The sequence below is a fragment of the Sciurus vulgaris genome (genome assembly GCF_902686455.1).
Source record: "Sciurus vulgaris genome assembly, chromosome: 9".
In the NCBI taxonomy this organism is placed as follows: Eukaryota; Metazoa; Chordata; class Mammalia; order Rodentia; family Sciuridae; genus Sciurus; species Sciurus vulgaris.
The window spans coordinates 51,615,212-51,635,449 of NC_136469.1; the positions used below are offsets into that span (position 1 = coordinate 51,615,212).

Genomic DNA, 20,238 nt, shown 5'->3' on the forward strand with positions numbered 1-20,238 from the left:
TGCTAATACCATTATTAGTGCAATTCAAAAAAGCATATGAATTTCATTTCAAGAACAAACTGTCCTGTTGCAGGTATAGTATAATCAATCTACACAAGCATTACCTCATCTATAATCTGTACCACCTCTCCATCACTCAGCTCCTCTGCATTTAGTCTATTAGCTTTTCTTTTTTTATTATTAAAAATAAAAATCCTTAAGGCACCTAAGGATTAGCCTGTATTTCATCTACCTCTATTGCAAGTGCTTAATTTCATTTATAAAAAGGAAAAGAACAATATATAGATAATACAAAGAATATACAGTCAAAATCAAATCAATAGTTGATTACATAATATTCCATCTTTTCTTAGGTTGTTATTAAGCAAATATTATTTTCACTCTTTGAGCATGCAGGAGTCTGCCTAGGAATGTGCTCAAATGAAAAATTCAGCCTCACATTCAGAACTGTCCTGGAATGCCAATCATGAACTAAGAAGATCTAGGTACCTAAAGTGGTTAGTGACAGATGAAGATGTCAAAGATAAATGAGATTTGGTGTCTCTACTGGTCTGGAAAACAGAGCAAGGAAGAGTGGCAATCAAGGGAGGCCTTTCTGATCAAAGTGTTCAAGTTCAGTATTTCATCTTTTCATTTAATTCTTAAAGTAACAACAACTCTGGCTCTTTTCTTTCCTTCTTTGCTATCAAGGGGAAAAGCAGTAGCTCCTTCCCTCCTTTAGGAAAGTGAGTAAGAGGCCCATGGATGTGGCCCAGTCGAGGAGGAGGAGGAGGAGGAGGAGGAGGAGGGAGGAGGGAGGAGGGAGGGAGGGAGGGGGGGGGGGAGGAGGGAGGGAGGGAGGGAGGGAGGGAGGGAGGGAGGGAGGGAGGAAGATGTGCATTCACATATTTCCAAACATCCTTGGAAGGGGTTACCACCTGGGTTAAAAACTGTTCTTCTAGAGGGATCCTCTTTATTAAGAAAAAATGTAGTTCTTTTAATAAAGAATAAACATGCCCTCCTGGTTTTGTCTTTGAGAGTATTCAAGGATCAGACACAGAGCCTGGTGGTAGGGAGAACAGGAGAGGAATATAACCTACACCCACATCCCTTTCTGATGATAGTGTCCAAGGCTGGACACGACTTTCCTATTGCTGGAGGTCTTAAAAAGTCAGGAGGTAGATCTTCTACTGCTGATTTTCTTCTCTAGAACTTAACAGCATTTTGGTCAAATTGGAAAAAATCTGAGGCATTTGACCTTCCTTAGTGCTGAGAGGTAGAAAGAAAGGAAGTTTTGCTACTCTCATTTTAACATGATGGATGATGGAGGCACTGAGGGATAAGAAGACACACTCATTGGTGGAAGCCATGACAACTAAAATCCAGAGTTCCTGCTTCCCGATCTGGTACTTTGGTAAATCAGACACAAGTGTTACTAAAGTGACTAAAATGTCCTGCTGAGGAATCCTCTAAGACAAAAGCTCCCATGAGCTCTATCCTCTCTCCAGTCATACTCTGATCTGAGCCTAACCTGGATCCATGGAGTTGCTGGACCCACTGTCAACTTCAGTAGAAAAATTTAGAAGAATACATATTTAGGTATCTGTTTGCCTTCTCTTTTTAGTGGTACTCTTCATCTCTTTGAAATGATTACATCAAATGGATAAGGAGCTAACGTTAGACCAAATCTTCCAGTAAGGATGGGCTTCTTAGAATCCTTAGGTAAAGCAAATGTGAAACTCTGCATCAGGCTCACAAACATGAGGAATAATTCCATCTTTGCCAGCTGCTCTCCCATACATACCCGCTTCCCTAAAAATGAGATCAGAAAAAAGTAAAGATTATAATATCATCCCTTTCACTATTTCAAAAAGTACAAATTTATAAATTTATAATAAATATCTAAGTTGAGTACTTTAAATTGCCACATACACCATAAAATCTCCTACACTGTACACTAATCAGAATTTTTATATACCAAGTTCATATTTTCATTCCTACTAATAAAAACCTGTCCTCATCTAGACAGGAACTGCAGACAGATGTGCAGCTTCCCTGTCTTTTCCACACTTACTTATCTCTTTCCTTCACTGTCACCTGGAAGATTAAAGGGGGAAAAGTCAAACCAGATTCTCTGGAACGTTCCTTTTCCATTGAAAGGATCCACATTACTCATCTAGAAACCTAAAAGAAGGATCTGGTGAAATTAGACAACCCCTCTCATCTACCAGCCTGCAGTTCAGAAGTTACTCTCAACTCCAATACTTTCCTGGAACCTAAGCAATAGCCTTGTCAGCCCAGAAAGGAAGATTTCAAGGCATATTTAGAGATCAAAACCCAACCCAACTGATTTCTTTCTTTCTCTCTCTCCTTCCTTCCTTCCTTCCTTCCTTCCTTCCCTCCCTCCCTCCCTCCCTCCCTCCCTCCCTCCCTCCCTCCCTCCCTCCCTCCCTCCCTCCTTCCTTCCTTCCTTCCTTCCTTCCTTCCTTCCTTCCTTCCTTCCTTCCTTCCTTCCTTCCTTCCTTCCTTCCTTCCTTCCTTCCTTCCATCCTTCCTTCCTTCCACCCAGGGTCACACATCACTGAGTTACACTTCCAATTCTTTATTTTGTTTTTAAAAATTTCAAATGAATGAAGAGAAGATGCATTATCTAAATTATATTCCTCTTACATTATCTTGCCAATAAACAAACATTTTTAAAACAACAACATCAAATAATAAAAGATCCTTTTTAGTTTTACTTTTCCCCCCTTTTTTTGTGGTGCTGGGGACTTGAACCCAGGGATTCACGCATGCTATGCAAGTGTTCTACTAGTGAGTTACACTCCCAGACCAAACTTCTACTTCTTTTTAAACTTATACCATTAAAAAAAAAAAAAAAAAAAAAGTTTAACTGACCTATCCCAAATGGAATAAAGGATTCTTTTTTTAAAAGTTGTCCTTGGTCATCCAGAAATCGATCTGGGTAGAAGTCTTCTGGTTTCTCCCAGATGGCTGGGTCTCTGTGTACTGACCACAAATTGGGTAAGATCACTGTGCCTTTAGGAATGGTATACCCTTGGAGCACTAAAGCAAACAAACAAACAAAAAACTCCACAGTGTTATTCAACATGCTTATTTGCTCTCTAATAGTTCTCCCTAAACATCACTGTCTGAAAAAAAAAATCTAATTATATATATACTTGTCATCTTAAATGGCTGAGAGTAAACTTTGAGGAACTTTAGGGTAAAGATAAGTAAGATCTTAATACTGGCATCCTTCTATCCATACATTCCAGGACCTAACCTGAGACAGGACACAGTAAGTACTCTGATAGGTGTTAAGTTAATGCATTCAGTCAAACCATAAAAACATTACAATTAACAGAAAACACTAAAATAAAAATTATAAAGCATCACAGGAAAACTTCCCTGAAGAATTACAAATTCCTGAGAATCATATAAAATGTATCTGTTTACAGGGTCTTTTATGCCTGTACAACAATCTGATGAAGGTAAATGAAGATAAAGGGGTATACAGGGAAGTCAGCGCCTGCTCTTACCAGCTCACAAGTTAGCATGCACTATTACAATGCCCCAAAGACACCATGCACGCTGGAGAGTATCTCATTTGTACCAAAATATGGTTAAGTGATCCAACATCATTTATGAGTAACTGCCTGCTACAGCTGACTTGTAGTACATTCAAGTCCATTACATTATGGGCTGTCTCCAGAGGAGGTAAATTCCTTCTTAATAGGGATGTTCAAAGATGTCCTGGACATGACTAACTGGGCATGTTTCACTATAGGTAAGAAGTTGAAATGGAGACCCTAAAATCAGATGAGCTCCACCTAATTCTTTAATATTTATGCTTTGGCTTAAAAATTTTTTAAAATTGAAGTGGGGTAATTTCCAGCTACAATTCCTAATTTCACATTTAGACCAGCTCTTCTGACTTCCACAAGGGTGACTAGATGTGCCTTTGTTAACCCTGGAATTTTTTTCTGCCAACACAGCTGATTCAAATTGTGATATATTTTGTCAGGATAAGTATGCATGCTCTCCAGGCTAGAGAGCTATTAATAAAACTCAGCAGTGTGGAATGCCAGTGCAGCTATTAATGGGCAATTGAGGGCTGAAACATCCCCTGGAGATTTCATTATCTAGGACCAATGCTAATTCCAGTGCTCACCATGCCTCTCACCCCAGCTCTACTGGATTTGGAGGCTGTGCTCCCCTCAAGGGCATTCAAAGGAAAAAGTCCCTGGGACTTGCCTGTTTTCTCTGAGGTCATATGAGGAACGGCGAGTGGCACCACCACAGTTAGCCTCTGCACCTCCATGATGGTGGCTTCTGTGTAGGGCATCTGGGCCTTGTCTGTGAGGGAAGGAGGTCGGTCAGCACCAATGACCCTTTCAATTTCTTCATGAACCTTTTCTGTGTAAAAAGGGAAGAATCAACCAGAAGTTGAGCCTGCACTCATGAGCACTTCCCTTTACTACTTATGTATCGTTAACAGGCTGGCAGTGCAGGGAAGTGAAACACTGGTGGGATATGACAGCTATCCCCAGGAGGCTGTACCATGCTAGCTAGGATAGCAGCACAGATAGAGGGGCAAAGGAGAAAGCACCGTGGATCCAGGAGCACTCTGAATCACACTCTCCTGTGAACAAGGGCTTGAGTCTCTAAGCTGACTATGGCAATCCATGTTAGCCCAAGATGGTCTCCACTGAACCTTGTTCCATGGGGTTTGCTATAACTTGGATCTGGGCTATCCCCAAAGACCTGGTGTTAAAGGCTTATTCCACATATTACCACTAAGAGGTGATAGAAACTTTAAGAAGTGGTAACTAGTGGGAATTCTAGGGCATTGCGGGGGGGGGGGGGGCGGTGTTCTTGAGGAAGATAGTGGAATTCTGCATCTTCCTCTTTCATATTCTGACCATGAGTTACGCTTTGCTCTACCATATTCTCCTTATGTGATGTGCTGCCCTGCCACAAGTCTAAAAGCAATGGGGCCAACTGACCATGGACTGAAACCTTTGAAACCATAAGCCAAAATAAAATTTCTCTTGATAAGTTGATTATCTCAGGTGTTTTGTTACAGTAACAGAAAGCTAACACAGGGTCCACATCCTTGTGCATTCTCCTCACACTTTGTACCAAGTTGGTCTGTGTGACCCACAGAAGAAGGAAGAAGTAATGGCAGGTCACTTCTGAGATTAGTCTTTGCCACTCACTCTCTCAAGTCATTCACTTTGGGGAAAGGTAGTTGCCAAGTTAAGCAGCCTTGTGTAAAAGGTCAGAATGGTAAGGAACTGTAATGTGTGGCCAATAGTCATGTGGACTGTCATCTTGGAAGTGGTTGTTTCAGTCCCAGCCAAGTCTATAAATGACTGTGGCCTCAGCCAAAATTTTGACTGCAACTCCATGAGAAACTTTAAACTAGAATCATCCCAGACAAGCTGGATTCCTGACCCTCAGGAAACAACATGAGAAAATAGTGATTGTTTTAAACTGCTAAATTTTGGGATGATCTATTATTTAGCAACAGCTGACTGATATAGGTAGGCACCATCCTATCCATGGTAAGAAAAATAACAGCCTCTCCAAGATGTCCATATCCTAATATTACCCCTGGTACTTTGCAAATATGATACCTTACACAGTGTCTTCTTCCATTTTCTGTTGCTAGAACAATATACCTGAATCTGGGTACTTTACAAAGACAAGAGGCTTATTTAGCTCAGAGTTTTGAAGGCTGAAAGTCCAAGATCGGGTAGCCCTATCTGTTTGGCATCTGGTAAAGGCCCCTTCAACTGCCTCACAACATGGCAGATGGCATCACAGCAGCAGCACATATGAGAGGGAGAAATCATTCAGTGAACAGGAAGCGAGAGGGAGTCAGGGGGCAAACCTGCTTCTTTAATAATACCTGCTCTTGTGGGATGTAATTGGTCCTATGAGAGCTTTAGAAGGCACATCCCCACCACTCTATTACCTCGCTCTAGGTGCCATGTTGCCACCTGCAGCAACGAGACCACGGGAATTAATCAGAGGCAGACTGGGAATGAACTACTTCTTTATCTTTTTTGTGCTGCTTCCTTGCTTGCTTCTTTGCTTGCTTGCTCCCTAGTTTATAGAGGAAGAGAGGCTTGCTTGCTTTTAGGGGAAGAGAGGCTACGCTTTCAGAGGTGCTACTTCTTAGAGGTCTGCTGCTTCTTAGAGGTGCGCTCTTCTCCCAGGTGAAGAGAATGTCTTATATACACTAAAGCAGCCAATCAGCTTAGGATTAAGTAGCACGATTGGAGCACGGCACCATGGTACCAATCAAGAAAGAATGAGGAACATGTGTTGACCATGAGCGCAGAAGAGACATCAACCAATCATGCGAAAAGTCATGAGAGATCACGCCATGTTAACACTAATTATGCACCACCTCTTGGCCCAACGCCAGCTGCCATCTTAGAGCTACTTCCTCAAACAGCTGTATACGTGTCTCTACAGGGCCACCTCTTACAGGTTCCGTCACCTCAACACTGGTACACTGACAACCAAGCTTTTATCACATAAACCTTTGGGGACACTTCCAAACTATATCTAAACCATGACACATGACAAAAGGGACTATGTTGATGTGATTAAATTAAGCTCCTATAGATGGGGAGATTATCCTGGGTCATCTGGATGTGCCCAAACTAAGTACATCGTATTCCGCATAGTGATGTTGCAGTCAACGACAGACACAGTGGTCTGTAAGATCATGTTGCCTAGTGACACTGCAGCTGTATTTGAAGTGCACTCTGTGATGCTTACGCAATGATGAAAGCACCTAAAAGGCTTTTCTCAGAACACATCCCATCACTAAGTGACAGGTGAGGGCACACAGGTCAGAAAGCCTTCCCAGTTGAGTTCAGAGTCACAGGGAGATCTGACTATGAAAGAACGGCCAGAAATGGGACCTGCTGGCTGTGGAGCTGGGGGAAGGAGCCAGAAGACAAGGACACTGGGAAGGGCAAGGAAACGGATTCTCTTCTAGGGCTTCCAGAAAGGAACACAGACTGTCAACATCTTGATTTTTAGTTCAGTGAGACATGTGTCAGACTTCTAACGTACAGTACAAAAAGATAACACGTGTGTGTCCTTTTAAAGGCACCAAGTTTGAAGTAATCTGTTATAGCAGCAATAGAAACTAAAAAACACCATCCTTTCCTATTCTTCCCTATTTCACGTTGCCAGTGTTCACTATCTGTTGGTCCTGATGTGGTGGAACCAGCTGTGTTACTTTCACAAGCTTCTCTAGGCCTGTCTTCTGTTTTCAGAATGAGGTGGGTAAGTTCCTAGGAGTGTGATGATCCCCTTCAGCTCCAAAATGTCCTCCTGCTCTAAAGGTTTTTCTCCTCCGTAGATTTTATAGGTAATCAGACCTGTAGAGATTATTAATTACCTTGTATATCAGGGTTCAATGACATATACAGCAAGCACCACAGCAAAGAATTTGTTGTGGTATCTGTCCCAGCAATAAAGAGATCCCCGATGATATAAAATAAGTAATCTTCATTAAAACTACTGTTGCTATTATTTTTCCTCTCTTCCTCCATGTGGAGAAGGTACATGTCTATGAAGTCCTGAGGGTCCTCACCATCCAGAGACTCTTGATGGTCTTTGATGATTTGTTTAAGGAAAGTGGTTATGTCCTTTTCAATTAGTCTTAATTCCTTAAATGGTCCAAAGGGAAGGTAATACAGCCAGGAGCATATGTTGACCAGGAGGAGCTGGCTGTTCAGGCAGATTTCTAACCCTCGGGACATGAAATCTAGCATCCTCTTAAACTCACTGTTGGTATAATCAAAGCGCTGTCCAAAGCACAAGGAGCAAATGATATTAGAGACGGCATTGCTGATGATGGGGAAAGGGCTGAAGGGATTTTCTCCATGCTTTTGCATTTCCTCCTTCACATACTTGAACTCCTCAATAATCTTGGGCTCCAAGCTATGCTTTCCCAAGCCAAAATGACGAAGAGTTGAATGAGAGAACTTCCTCTGTTGTCTCCAGACTGGGCCATAATGTGCAAACACAACCCCTGTAAAAGGACACCCAAGAAAGGAAGGTGAGAGAAGGATGCACAATAATATTGAAGATGACCTGCCAAGGAGTATATTCTATATGTTTCAAGGCATTTATACAAAGTTCATCTAAAGACCATCAGTCAAGAAAGATGACTAACAAAATTTAGTCACTGAGATAGTTTATGTTTCTCATAATGACAAAAATCATTTCCACTTCAATTGGAAGAATATGCTATAAAGCGATTATTATTGATAATAATTCTTGGTAACATGAAGAGTAATGAGTTTCAATGTCCAAAATTAGTGTATGCATTTAAAAATATTTGTATTTCATAAGCGTGAATTCAAGCTTAGAAAATATATCAAGACAGACACATCCATGAGTAAATCACCTATATTCTAAACATTAGGAACAGAAGGATAAGTACCGTAACAGACTGACATAAGGGCAGAGACCATACCTGATTGTGCTCACCATTAAAATCTCAGCTTTTAGCATAGTGCTGGGTATATAGCAGGAATTGCTAATTATCAGCTGAATAAATGAACAGCAACTGGATTAGAATCATTAGCCTTCAATATTTAGAATCTCAAAAATGGCAAGCAATCTTAAATGTCAGCTATTGGTAACACCATTCTTTTAAAAACATCTGCAGAGGCTGAGGATATAGCTCAGTTGGTAGAGTGCACAAGGCCTTGGATTCAATCCCCAGCACTGCAAAATAAATAATAAAATAAAATAAAACAAAACAAAATAAAATAAAATAAAATAAAAACATCTGCACTTGTTAAGGTCATTACAACTACTTGATTACTTGATTCTCACTTGCTCATCTCCCACTATCAAACCCAACAAAATTATTCCCAGATGTATTAATTGTTCTTAAATATTTCCTGTTTCCTGTCACCTATTTTATCCTCCTGATTTTCATGGTGTGCTTTATCATTTCAGCCAGTTCATCTCCCCTCCCACATCATTTCTGAGTGCTTACCACGTGCTAGGAAATGGGATGCAAGGTACAGCTGCAAATGAAATAAAGACCCTGCTCTGTGGCTAAGTCTTCTCAAACTCCTTAATACTTTTCTAAAATGCCATTCAAGGTAAGCTTCCATGTGGGCAAATATATCAAATGATCTATGTGTTCCACATTCCTTCTTAGCATCCTCCAAATGTCTACTCAACTCTGAAGTGGTTGCTCCCTGGGCCTTCAGTCATCACTTGGGAATTTTCTTAAGACTCTTATGTGTAGGAATCCATTTCCAGGTTTCTATGTCTACTATTTTGCACATCTGAAAATGTATTTATCCTATCACTGCACTTCCTCTGAATTTTGAAGTTAATGCTAAGACCTGAATGATGAGTCACAAAATATGTACATCTTCAACGTGACTAGACATTGCCAAGTTGCTCTCCAAAGTGAGAGTATACCAAAAATGTATCTAGCAGAAGTATATGAGCATTCTCACTTGTTCCAAGTAGTTGCCAAGTTGCCGTCACTTGATATTTGTCAACATTTTTATTTTTTGCCCATGGGATGGCTGAAACATACCTCACGATTTCTATTTGCATTTCTCTGATTGTTACCTATGGGTCAGCGCAGCTTTTCATATAGTAACTGGCCTATTCTGGCTTCTTATTCTATGGGTTTATACTTATTAACTGTACAATTTTCTTCTTATAAATTCTAGATGCTGGGAAGATCTCTCATCACATGATTTTTTTTTTCCACTTATGGCATTTGATAGAAAGGTTCACACATATTTGCGTTTATCAGTCTTTTTCTTTATGATGTGTGCTGTATCTCTTACTTTAGAAATATCTTCATGCCATGAGCTCAGAGATGCACTATTTTCTTATAAAACTTAAAATTTAGTTTTTTCCATGTTTAATTCTCTATGCTCTGCCTGGAATTATAATCATGTTAGGCATTTCTACCTACCATAAAGTATAAACCCAAACCTTTTTTCCCCAGGTAGATGACTCACGGTTCAAGCACAGTTCATTAAACACATCTCCCACCCCTGGCATCTGTAACGTTGCTTCTGTCACGTTTCCTACATACTGGTTCTTATACTTTAGATTTGAGGTGTCCCCCAGAAGCTTCTGTGTCAATGCAGGAATATCTGGAGTTGAAACGATCACAATGTGAGAGCTGTAAGCTAATCAGTTCATCCTAGTTTGAAGGACTGAACAGGTGGTAACTGTAGGCAGGTGGGGCATGGCTGGAGGAGGAGGGTCATCGGTGTGCCCTGGGAGGGTTGTTCTTCCTGCGGCCCTCTCTTTTCACTCCTTCCCTCTACCTCTCCCCTCACCCTTCTCCTAGTCTCTGCTTCCTGATGTTGGCATAGGCTGAGCGGCATTCAGTCCTCCACTGGGCCCTTCCCCCATGATATGCTGCCTCATGGACTGAGGCCTCTGAAACCCTGAGCCCCAAACAAACTTGCCCTCCTCCAAGCTGTTCTCATCAGGTACGTTGGTCACAATGACAGCAAAGCTGACTAAATGTCAGTTTACAGGTTTTCTATTCTATTGGTCTATTTATCACTGTTTAAATCACATTATCTTAATCACTTATTTTACAATAAGATACAGACTTTATAAAATATATTAAAATCTAATAAGGAAACTCCCTCTCCTCCCTCAAAACCTTATTCTTCAAAATTTGTTTTGGGTTATTCTTGGCTTTTTACTGTTATGAGACCTTTAAAATCAGTTTGTCATGTTCTGTTATGGTTTGGATGTGAGGTGTCCCCCAAAAGCTCATGTGTGAGACAGTGCAAGAAAGTTCAGAGAAGTGACTGGGTTGTGAGAGTCTTAACCCAATCAGTGAATTAATGCCCTGATAGGGTTTAACTGAGTGGTAACTGAAGTGGTGGGTGTGGCTGGAGGAGGTGGGAAGTGGGGCATGGCTTTGGGGTGTACATTTGGATCTGGCAGGTGGAGACCTCTCTCTGCTTCTTGATCATCACGTGAGCAGGTTCCCACTTCCACCATGATTTGAGAACTGGGTTTTTTAATGACAAGCTGATGGCAATGAAATCCAAGAGAGAAGAGGGGACCAAAGAGATAGTGGCTGAGAATGCCAAGGATGAGAGGCAGGGACAGAATGAACGGCCTCAGGATTACAAACTTTGCAATCCAACCCTCTAGAGCCAGAGTGGCTTCTGATCTTCGGAGTGTTTGGAAGGGGGTCAGCCACATCTTGCAGTTGTTGATATCTTTTTCTTAGGCCTGAAGAGCAATGGCATTTATAGATGCATACAAAAAACATAATTTGCTGCAGGATAATAATACTAAAAAATAAAAATGACTCCAAAGCAAAAAATCAGCAACTTGGTTGAAAATGAAAAACAACAATAACCACAAAAACATGCTAGTTTACCAACACAGCCAATGAGGTCATGAAACCAAAAACCAGGAAGGGAGGGTTCCACCAGCTCAGGGAAGGCTAAAATGTCAAGAACTCTTTCTACCTTTCCCTTCTCTCAGCCTGCCTGCCTTCCTACTTCAAACCAGATTTTCCTTGAAGCAGGTGGTATCTTGAGATTCCTAGCCTCCCAGTTTCACAACCAGATTAGAGTCCTCTTTTTCAACTGAAAAATTCTGATGAAGGATTCAAATGCTTCATTCAGGTATCCCATGGTGATACCAATTTGGGACACTTTATTTACTTCATGGCTCCAGGTGTCCAGACTCTACTATGAATACAAATTCTTATCCCAAAACTCTGTAAGGACAAAACTAAGCTATGGAGTCAAGCTAAGTGCCCTTCAACAGATGAAAGAATAAAGAAATTTTGGAATATATACATGATAGAATATTATTCAGCCATAAGGAATGATTTTATGACATTTGTCAGTAAATGGATGGATCTCAAGATTATCATGCCAAGTGAAATAAACCAGTCCCCAAAACCAAAGCTTGAATATTTTCACTGATATGTGGAAGATGAACCACAATAAAGGTGAGAGACATTCAGTAGATTAAACAAAGGAGAATGAAGGGAACGGAGTGGGGGACAGGAATAGGAAAGACAGTAGAATGAATCTGACATAATTTTCCTATGTACACTTATGAAAATACCTAAGTGATTCCCACCAGCATCATGTACACCCACAAGAATGGGGTCCTAATTAGACTAAGATATATTCCATGCTTGCATAATTTTATCAAAATGGATTCTACTGTCATGCATAACTAAAAAGACCCACCCCCCAAAACAGAAGAACGACACTATGAATCCTGGAGTTCAGCACCAGACTAACCACTGTTAGAAAGAGACAAAATATTCTAATCAACCATCTTTTAATCAGTCTGTCCCTCAACTAATTGCTGTGGTCAGGGACGTGAGCTCAGGTTAAGATACGGCATCTCCCATTCCTATCACAGTTGATGAGAACAAGGATTGAGGGTAGGGACAAAAAGTTCCTCAGAGGTGAATGGCCTCATCAGAGGAATGGTTGCCCAGGCAACTGCGGCACCAAAAACCTACCTCCAACCACACAAAGGACGGGCTAAATGGAGTCTGATAACATCCTCCCAAATGGTACTATGCAGCTCTAAATAATTTTATAGGAGAACATTTAATAATACAGAAATACGTTCTAATACTTTCAGAGATGGAAGAAATTTTAAAGATCATGAAGAGTATAATTCCACTTTGAGTAGGCAAATATATCTTAAAAACACATGTACAAATACAAACATAATACATAGTCAATAATGACTATCTCAAAATAATATTGATCACAGATGATTAACTTTTTTCTTTTCCGTGTTTTGTTTTCCAGTAATAAACATTTGTTTTTATTATTGTAAAATGCTGAAAATACATTAGATACGTAATTCTACATTCACCACATGTACGTTTTCTTCCTAGTGGAGCAAAGAGAGGGTTAACTGCTGATTACACTAACCATTCCTTCCACAGGGTCATAGGAGTGGTCTTATTAGAGGAATCCAGGACCTCTTTTTTTTAATTTTTTTTTTTTTGTAGTTGTAGATGGACAGCATGCCTTTCTTTTATTTGCTTATTTTTATGTGGATCGAACTCAGTGCTTCAGACATGCTATGCAAGCGCTCTAGGACTGAGCCCAGCCCCAGTCCCTCTTTATACAAGTAGCAGACAACTATTTTACTGCACATTCAGTAACTTATTTTCCTTATTCATTTTCAAATACCCCAGATGAAATTTTATTTTCTACTCATCTTCAGTTCCTAACTTGATTTTGTATTTTGTCCTCCTTTGAGGTGGTCAGTACTGAGTGATATATCCCTTACTTTTTGAAATTTTTCAAAATTTCCTTTGCCTTCCATTTTTATGGCTTTGCAATTTGCTTAGGCTCTTGTTCCAAGTCTCTAGCACTTTCTTAATATATTAACTGCTTTTCCCCCATCTTTTGTCAGTGATGTTGTCTGAGTAACAAAGGGTTTCAACCATCAAATGAATATTTCACAATCAGTGCCTCACAAATATTTGTGGCAGCATGGCTTATAAGAGAAAAAATTTAAAAGTACCTAATTTCTATCAGCAGTATAATAGAGATCATTTTATGTATTTCATTTAGTTTAATATTGCATAATATGGAAAAAATAACATTTTAAAGACAAATCTAGTGGTAGAAAAATACTTTAAGTATCCAGAGTATGTAAGCTAAAAAAAAAAAAAAATTAAAAAAAAAGAAAACAAAGCTAAATGGGCTAAGGAACTGAACAGATACTTCACAGAAGAAATATACTTGATCAACAAATACATGAATAAATGTTCAACATCTCTAAAAATTAGAGAAATGCAAATCAAAACTACTCTAAGATTTCATCTTCCTCTAGTCAGAATGACTATTATCAAGAATACAAGCAACAATAAATGTTGGTGAGGATGTGGGGGAAAAGGTACACTCATATATTGCTAGTGGGACTGCAAATTGGTACAACCATTATGGAAAGTGGTATGGAAATTCCTTAGAAAACTTGGAATGGAACCAGCATTTGACCCAGCTGTCCCCCTCCTCAGTTTATACTCAAAGAACTTAAAATCAGCACACTACAGTGACACAGCCACATCAATGTTTATAGCAGTTCAAGTCACAACAGCTAAACTATGGAACCAACCTAGGTGTCCTTCAACAGATGAATGGATAAAGAAAATGTGGCATATATACACAATAGAATACTACTCAGCCTTAAAAAGAATGAAATTATGGCCTTTGCTGGTAAATGGATGGAGCTGGAGAATATCATACTAAGCCAAATAAGCCAATCCGAAAAAACAAAGGTCAAATGTTTTCTCTGATATGAAGATACTAATTCACAATAAGGGGGACAGTTAGTGAAGAATAGAGGTACTTTGGACTAGACAAAGGGGAGTGAAGGGAGGGGAGGGAGTATAGAGATAGGAAGGATAGTAGAATGAATCTGACATTATTACCCTATATGCATATATGATTACATGACTGCTGGGATTCTACATCATGCACAACCAGAAGAATGGGAAGTTATACTCCATTTATGTATGATGTGTCAGAATGCATTCCACTGTCATGTATAACTAATTAGAACAAATAAAAAAAGAGTGAGCAGAGAATAAACAAATTTATATAGATTGCTAAATTTTACATTTTAAATAACTTTTAATAAAAAATGTGACATGTACACTGAAGAAACAGACCCACCCTTAGAGTGAAGCACTGCTTTGCTATCCTTGGCTCTCATTTTGTAACTTCCTTCTCTTTTTTTGGTCAGGAAAAAATCTGGTAGATAAATCATAGTGAGGGACACAGGTAATACAGAATATCTTTGGGGCTACTGAGCTGTCTAATCATATCTAGTCAACTGGTCTAACCATGAGATTTTGAACAGGAAAAGTATAATAAATATCACCTCACATTCTAGAACTTTTCTGCAAGTGCTAAGTCAACTATTTCTACATCCCTGTTTATAACACACCCCCTTCTCTGCTAGCTTTACCAACTTTCGCAGTAAATTCTCTCAAAATATCATAAATATTTAGTAATGCTATTGGCCTCTTATTCCTAATTTCATTTATATTTCCCTGTTTTCTATACATCTTGTTTTCTGGGCAGTTTCTCATTTTACATTGTTGCCACTTCACTCTTGAAATAGTTCCTCAACTATATTTTCTCATTCAAATCATTGTTCTCTATTCCAAGTTAAGTCCATAAGTATCTTCTTTGTACCGTAGTGTCCTCCCTTTGCATTATGTCATCAGATATCTTTGCCAGCCACAGAAGTATCTATCATTAAATCTTTTGCATTAATCACTCAGCACCAGAGACACACTGCCCACAACTCCTGTCTCTGGAGGAATGAATACTATAGGTGAAGTACCAAAGCACCAAGTTAGTGCAGGTCCACAGCTCTTTCCTAAACAAAGAGGATCCAATAGTAAGCAGTGATCCAACTAATGCTTAGAAATGGCCTTATTATAGATTTTAATCAAAAAGCATTCTGACAAACTGTTTTGTTAAGAGTTCAGCACCAAACTATTAGGATCTGAAAGAAGAAAACTGATTTCCTATTTTAAGAAATCCAGGTGAAGAGACAGACATACCACACCAATTACAACAGTGTGGTAAGTGTATCAACAGACACTTTTTTGATTACCTCCTCTGCAGATGCTTGTATACTTCATTCATTTTTTGATTACCTACTTTGTGCCAAGCAGTTAGTCCCAGTGGTTAACAAGATGCACAAAACCTCCGACCTCTACCTCTGACTCATATTCCAGTGGTGAGTGGGGATGGAACAGACTAAATACTTGCAAAGTGTTTAATGAGTGATATACACAAGAGAGAAAATAAAGTGTGGTATGTGTAAATAAAGGAAGTGACTAAAATGAAACTGAAAAGTGGCAAGTGGCCTGAGAGGTGGGAGGGGCAGGAAGCAGTCAGTCAAGTGAAGATATTCTGATCCCGAGATTAACAAATGCAATACTCTAAGGTGGGCACAGTCTTTGGCAGGAATGTGCTTACGAAGGCCAGGCTACAATGTACAAGCACAGATGGTACCCAACTTACTTTGGTTTGTCTTATGATGGTGTGGAAGTAATGCGCATTCAGATAAAACTACACTTTGAAAATCTGGTGTGTATGCTGGGTATTGAACTCAGGGCCTTGTATATGCAAAGAATACACTCTACCACAAAGCTACAGCCCCAGTCCCCAAACTTTTATCTTTTCCTAGACCTGCAATGTGCAGTATGATATTCTTAAGATGCTGGGCAGCAGCAATGAGCCACAGCTCCCAGCCAGCCATGTGATCAGGAGGGAGAACGACCAAGGCTCTACAGTGTGCTATGTTGCTAAGCTACGATGGCTGGCAGGTTAGGTGTAGTAAATGCATTTTTGACTTATGATATTTCTCACTTACAATGTGTTTATAAGAATGTTACCTATCATAAGTCAACAAGCATCTGTAAATGAATAGTAGAAAGAGAGAGATAAAAGTCAAAAAGGCAGGCAGAGGCCAGATCCTTCAAGGCATAGTAGGTCAAGTATAGAATGGGGAGAAAATTAATTTGGGTAGAGAGAGAGATGTGGTTTCATGATTTCTAAAAAGATCATTTGTGGGGCTGGAGTTGTGGCTCCATGGTAGAGTGCTTGCCTAGCACTTGTGAGGCACTGGGTTTGATCCTTAGCACCACATAAAAATAAATAAAATAAAGATATTGTGCCCATCTACTATATATACATATGGATCATTTTGGTTGTGGTATAGACAAAGGACTAGAACGGAAACAGGTAGGCTAGTCAGAAGGCTTCTGAAGTACCAAATTAAAAATAATGGTGGATTGGATGTTGATAGTAGAGAGGGAAAAGAGTAGATGCAGGACACTTTTCTACAGTTGGAATGAACAAGATTTGTGGACTGACTGGAAGGGCATGGGATGGGTCTTAAAAGGAAATTATGGTCGTAAACAAAGGGAAGCTCATCACTACTTGAGGACAGAGAAGCAAGTCAGAGAACACAGTATTACAGATGTGATATTGAAATACACTCTCAAAAGCCTTAAGAAAAAAAGAAAGTAAGTATCGATGTTATGGAGAAATTAGAACAGTTGTACATGGCTGGTGGGAATGTAAAATGTGCAGCTACTGTGGAAAATGGTATGCTAGTGCCTCAAAAAATTAAATAGAATCACGTCATCAAGCAATTCCAATTCTAGATGTAGAACCAGAAAGCAGGAACTCAAACAGATATTGGACACCCATGTTCACAGCAGCATTATTCACAGTAGCCAAAAGGTAGATGCACCCCAAGGGTTCATCAGTGGATGAATGGATAAACAAAATGTGGCATGTACATACAATGGAATATTCTTTAGTTTTCAGAGGGTAATTCTCATACATGCAAAAATATGTATGAGCTTTAAAAAATTATGCCAAGTGAAAATTTTTAGCTACTAAAGGACAAATGTCATGATCTCACTTGTATAAGATACCTAGAGTAATGACATTTATAGAGATAAAAAGGAGAATGGTAGTTGCCAGAGGCTAGACCAGGGAAAGGAATTAGTTCTGAGTAAGAATAAGAGTTCTGTGGATGGATGGTGATTGCACAGTCATGGCACTAGATACCAATTAACTATGCACTTAGAAATGGTTAGGATGGTAAGTTTTATGTGTCTTTCACCACTACTTGAAAAAGAAAAGCTGGCAGGATTTGTCCAGGCAGTCAGTAGATCAGCAGAATTCCAAGTAGAAGCAGCTGCACATGTGAAGACACGTAAGAGGGTGAGGTCTGAACTGCAATGTTTGTTTTCCCTGGCACAATTAAGGCATTATGATAATTACTATCGTTTGTTTAAAATCTTGATGCAAAACTCTGGCATTATCAGCTTCTAAAAAACCAGAATCTCTTTCTGCTAAGAACAGGGAATACCAGTTCATCTATTTAATAAATACTTGTTGAGCTCCTACAGGTACCAGGCAGCAATAACTGTTCTCCAGACGTCAGCCCAGTGATGAAGACCTACGTGGGGGACCAAAGTTAGAAAATTATGTAGTCTCAATTTTGGTAAGTCAGTGAAGGAAAAGTGTATGGGTAAGGAAATTGGAGGCTAACAAGGGAGCCTAACCAAGAGGACAGGCAGTGGGTATAGGCAGCCCAGGAAAGTTTCTTAAATTGACACCTGACTGGTGATTATGAGCAACTGGAACAAAGAAGACAATAAAACAAAAGGGAAGAGTGATAAAAAAAAAATGTGTATGTTGGTGGGGATGGGAGATAAAGGAGGGATAAGGTGAACACCATTCATCTGCAGCAGACAACAACTGGGCTATATAGATTCCCACAGACAGGAATCAAAGAAGTTATGAACCAAGGCATTTGATTTGCTAATAGGTTCCTAGAGTGTTTTGTGGACACGCTATGGGAAAATAATAATTCTTAAACTTTTGCTGGTCAAAACTAACAAGGTGAAAAGAATATCCTTCTCCCCCTCCCCCTCCCTCTCCCCATCTCTCTTTTTTAACCCAAGGGTGTTTTACCACTGAGTACATCCCTAGTTCTTTGTATTTTGAGGAGACCAGGTCTTGCTAAGTTGCCGAAGCTAGCCTCGAACTTGGTCTCCACCTGCCTCAGCCTCTCGGGCATTACAAGTGTGTGCCACCACGCCTCTTAACACGGCCAAAGTTTAAAACCTTTGGGGGTCATAGACTGAAGACAGAGAAAACACCCCCACAAGGATGGAACCTGATTTCGCACCTTGTTGCCCTCCCCCTTAACCCTATTACCCTCCCTCAACATCCCCAAGGGTTTCCTACTTCTGATCTTGGAATCTCAACAGTCACTCATCCTTCAAGGCTCGGTGGTATCTTAAAGACCCAGGGAGGTTGAGGGGCTGACTCCCCCACCATCCACACAGGATGCAGGTGTGAGGCGAGTTGTGTGCATGTGGCAGGAAGGAGCACGATGTACCACCGCACCTGGAGCCCCATCTGCCCGCGACCCTGCAAACCCCACCCCAGGTCCCGGCGGCGAGGGGACCCGCTCACCCTTCTCCTTGGTTAAAATGGAAATGAGGGGCACCCTCGGGCGGTCGCTGAAGACCTCGGCCTGCTGTACCAATGCCTCGCGCACGCTGTGGAAGTCGTTGAGCACCACCACCAGGTAGTGGCCGATGAAGAAGCTGAAGATGTTGCCGTACACGCGAGCCAGTTTTGCCAGGATCACCTGCGGGGCCTGGGTCGTGGGATCCATCCCTGCGGCCCTCGCGGTGCGGCTCACCCAGCTCTGCCGCCGCAGGAAGGGCGGCAGGAGCACATAGCCAAAGTTACCCACCAGGGGCCAGGGCGTGGGACCCGGGGGGATATCCCGCGCCCGGTGCCACCGCAGCCAGCTCCAGCCCAGCAGCGCGATGAGGCCACACAGCAGCAGCAGCACGCCTCCGCTTGGGTCCAGCCGCAGCAGCCCCCGAGTCGCACGCAGAAGGTGCACAGTCCAGGGCGGGTCATCCGCCGGGTGCTGCGATGGCCCGCGGGAAGACATGCTAGGTAAGCGGGCGTCTGCACCCGCAGCCGCCGAGTTCCTCTAGCTGACCCCGGCGACGCGCACGCAGACGCCCGCCCCCGCCGCAGGCGGCCAGCTCGGCCAAGGAAGGTCGGGGGCGGGGACTGGAGAGCTGAGGGCGCCCCGGATTGGCTGCGCCCAGCGCATTCTCCCCGCCTCCTCCAGTCAGCAGCGCCAGAACTGAGCCTTCGGAGGAGGTCGGCTGCGGGGCAGGTCGCGCCTTTTGATTTGTCTCAAAGTTTCACCCCTTGTCGAGGTCGAGCTTGATGATGACTGCCCCTGAAACTAGGATGCTGCAACACGACCTTGCTCTCTGACTGCCCGTGTGTGTGTGTGTGTGTGTGTGTGTGTGTGTGTGTGTGTGTGTGTGTGTGTGTGTGTGTGTGTGTGTGTGTGTGATCTTGTCAGCTGAATGCATAAATTGAAATAGGTTCTCACGAAGGGAGAAAGCTCTGTGTCTGTTTCTGCGTGTGACCTGGGTCGCGCAGGATACTTTATTCCAAGAATAGAAAAATAAGAATTTGCTTGGAGGACTTAAGGATTTGTAATACAAAAACAAAAGTAATCGGATACGGAGAGTGACAGTATTTGGCCTTAGATCAAACCTGAAATAACTGAGATTGCTATTTAAAATGTGAGTTGTGTGTTATTTTAAAAACAAATTCCTTCTTTAATCTG

General features: G+C 41.2%; 1 protein-coding gene across 4 annotated transcripts; it reads right to left on the minus strand.

Annotated features, from left to right (window-relative positions):
- Positions 1 to 872: 872 nt before the first annotated feature.
- On the minus strand, positions 873 to 19,612 carry CYP2U1 (cytochrome P450 family 2 subfamily U member 1). 4 transcript variants are annotated; one of them, XM_079153569.1, is made up of 5 exons: positions 19,047 to 19,610; positions 7,409 to 8,044; positions 4,237 to 4,338; positions 2,878 to 3,045; positions 873 to 1,791 (listed from the first exon to the last, which is right to left on the minus strand). In XM_079153569.1, exons 1-5 carry the CDS (start codon positions 19,537 to 19,539, stop codon positions 1,613 to 1,615), a joined length of 1,578 nt encoding a protein of 525 aa, XP_079009695.1. In that variant the 5' UTR covers positions 19,540 to 19,610; the 3' UTR covers positions 873 to 1,612. The 4 variants fall into 4 exon arrangements, with proteins under 4 accessions (XP_079009695.1, XP_079009694.1, XP_079009697.1 ...); XM_079153568.1 differs by having other exon boundaries at positions 4,237 to 4,398; positions 19,047 to 19,609; XM_079153571.1 differs by lacking the exon at positions 2,878 to 3,045 and having other exon boundaries at positions 19,047 to 19,612.
- Between the last annotated feature and the right edge of the window lie 626 nt (positions 19,613 to 20,238).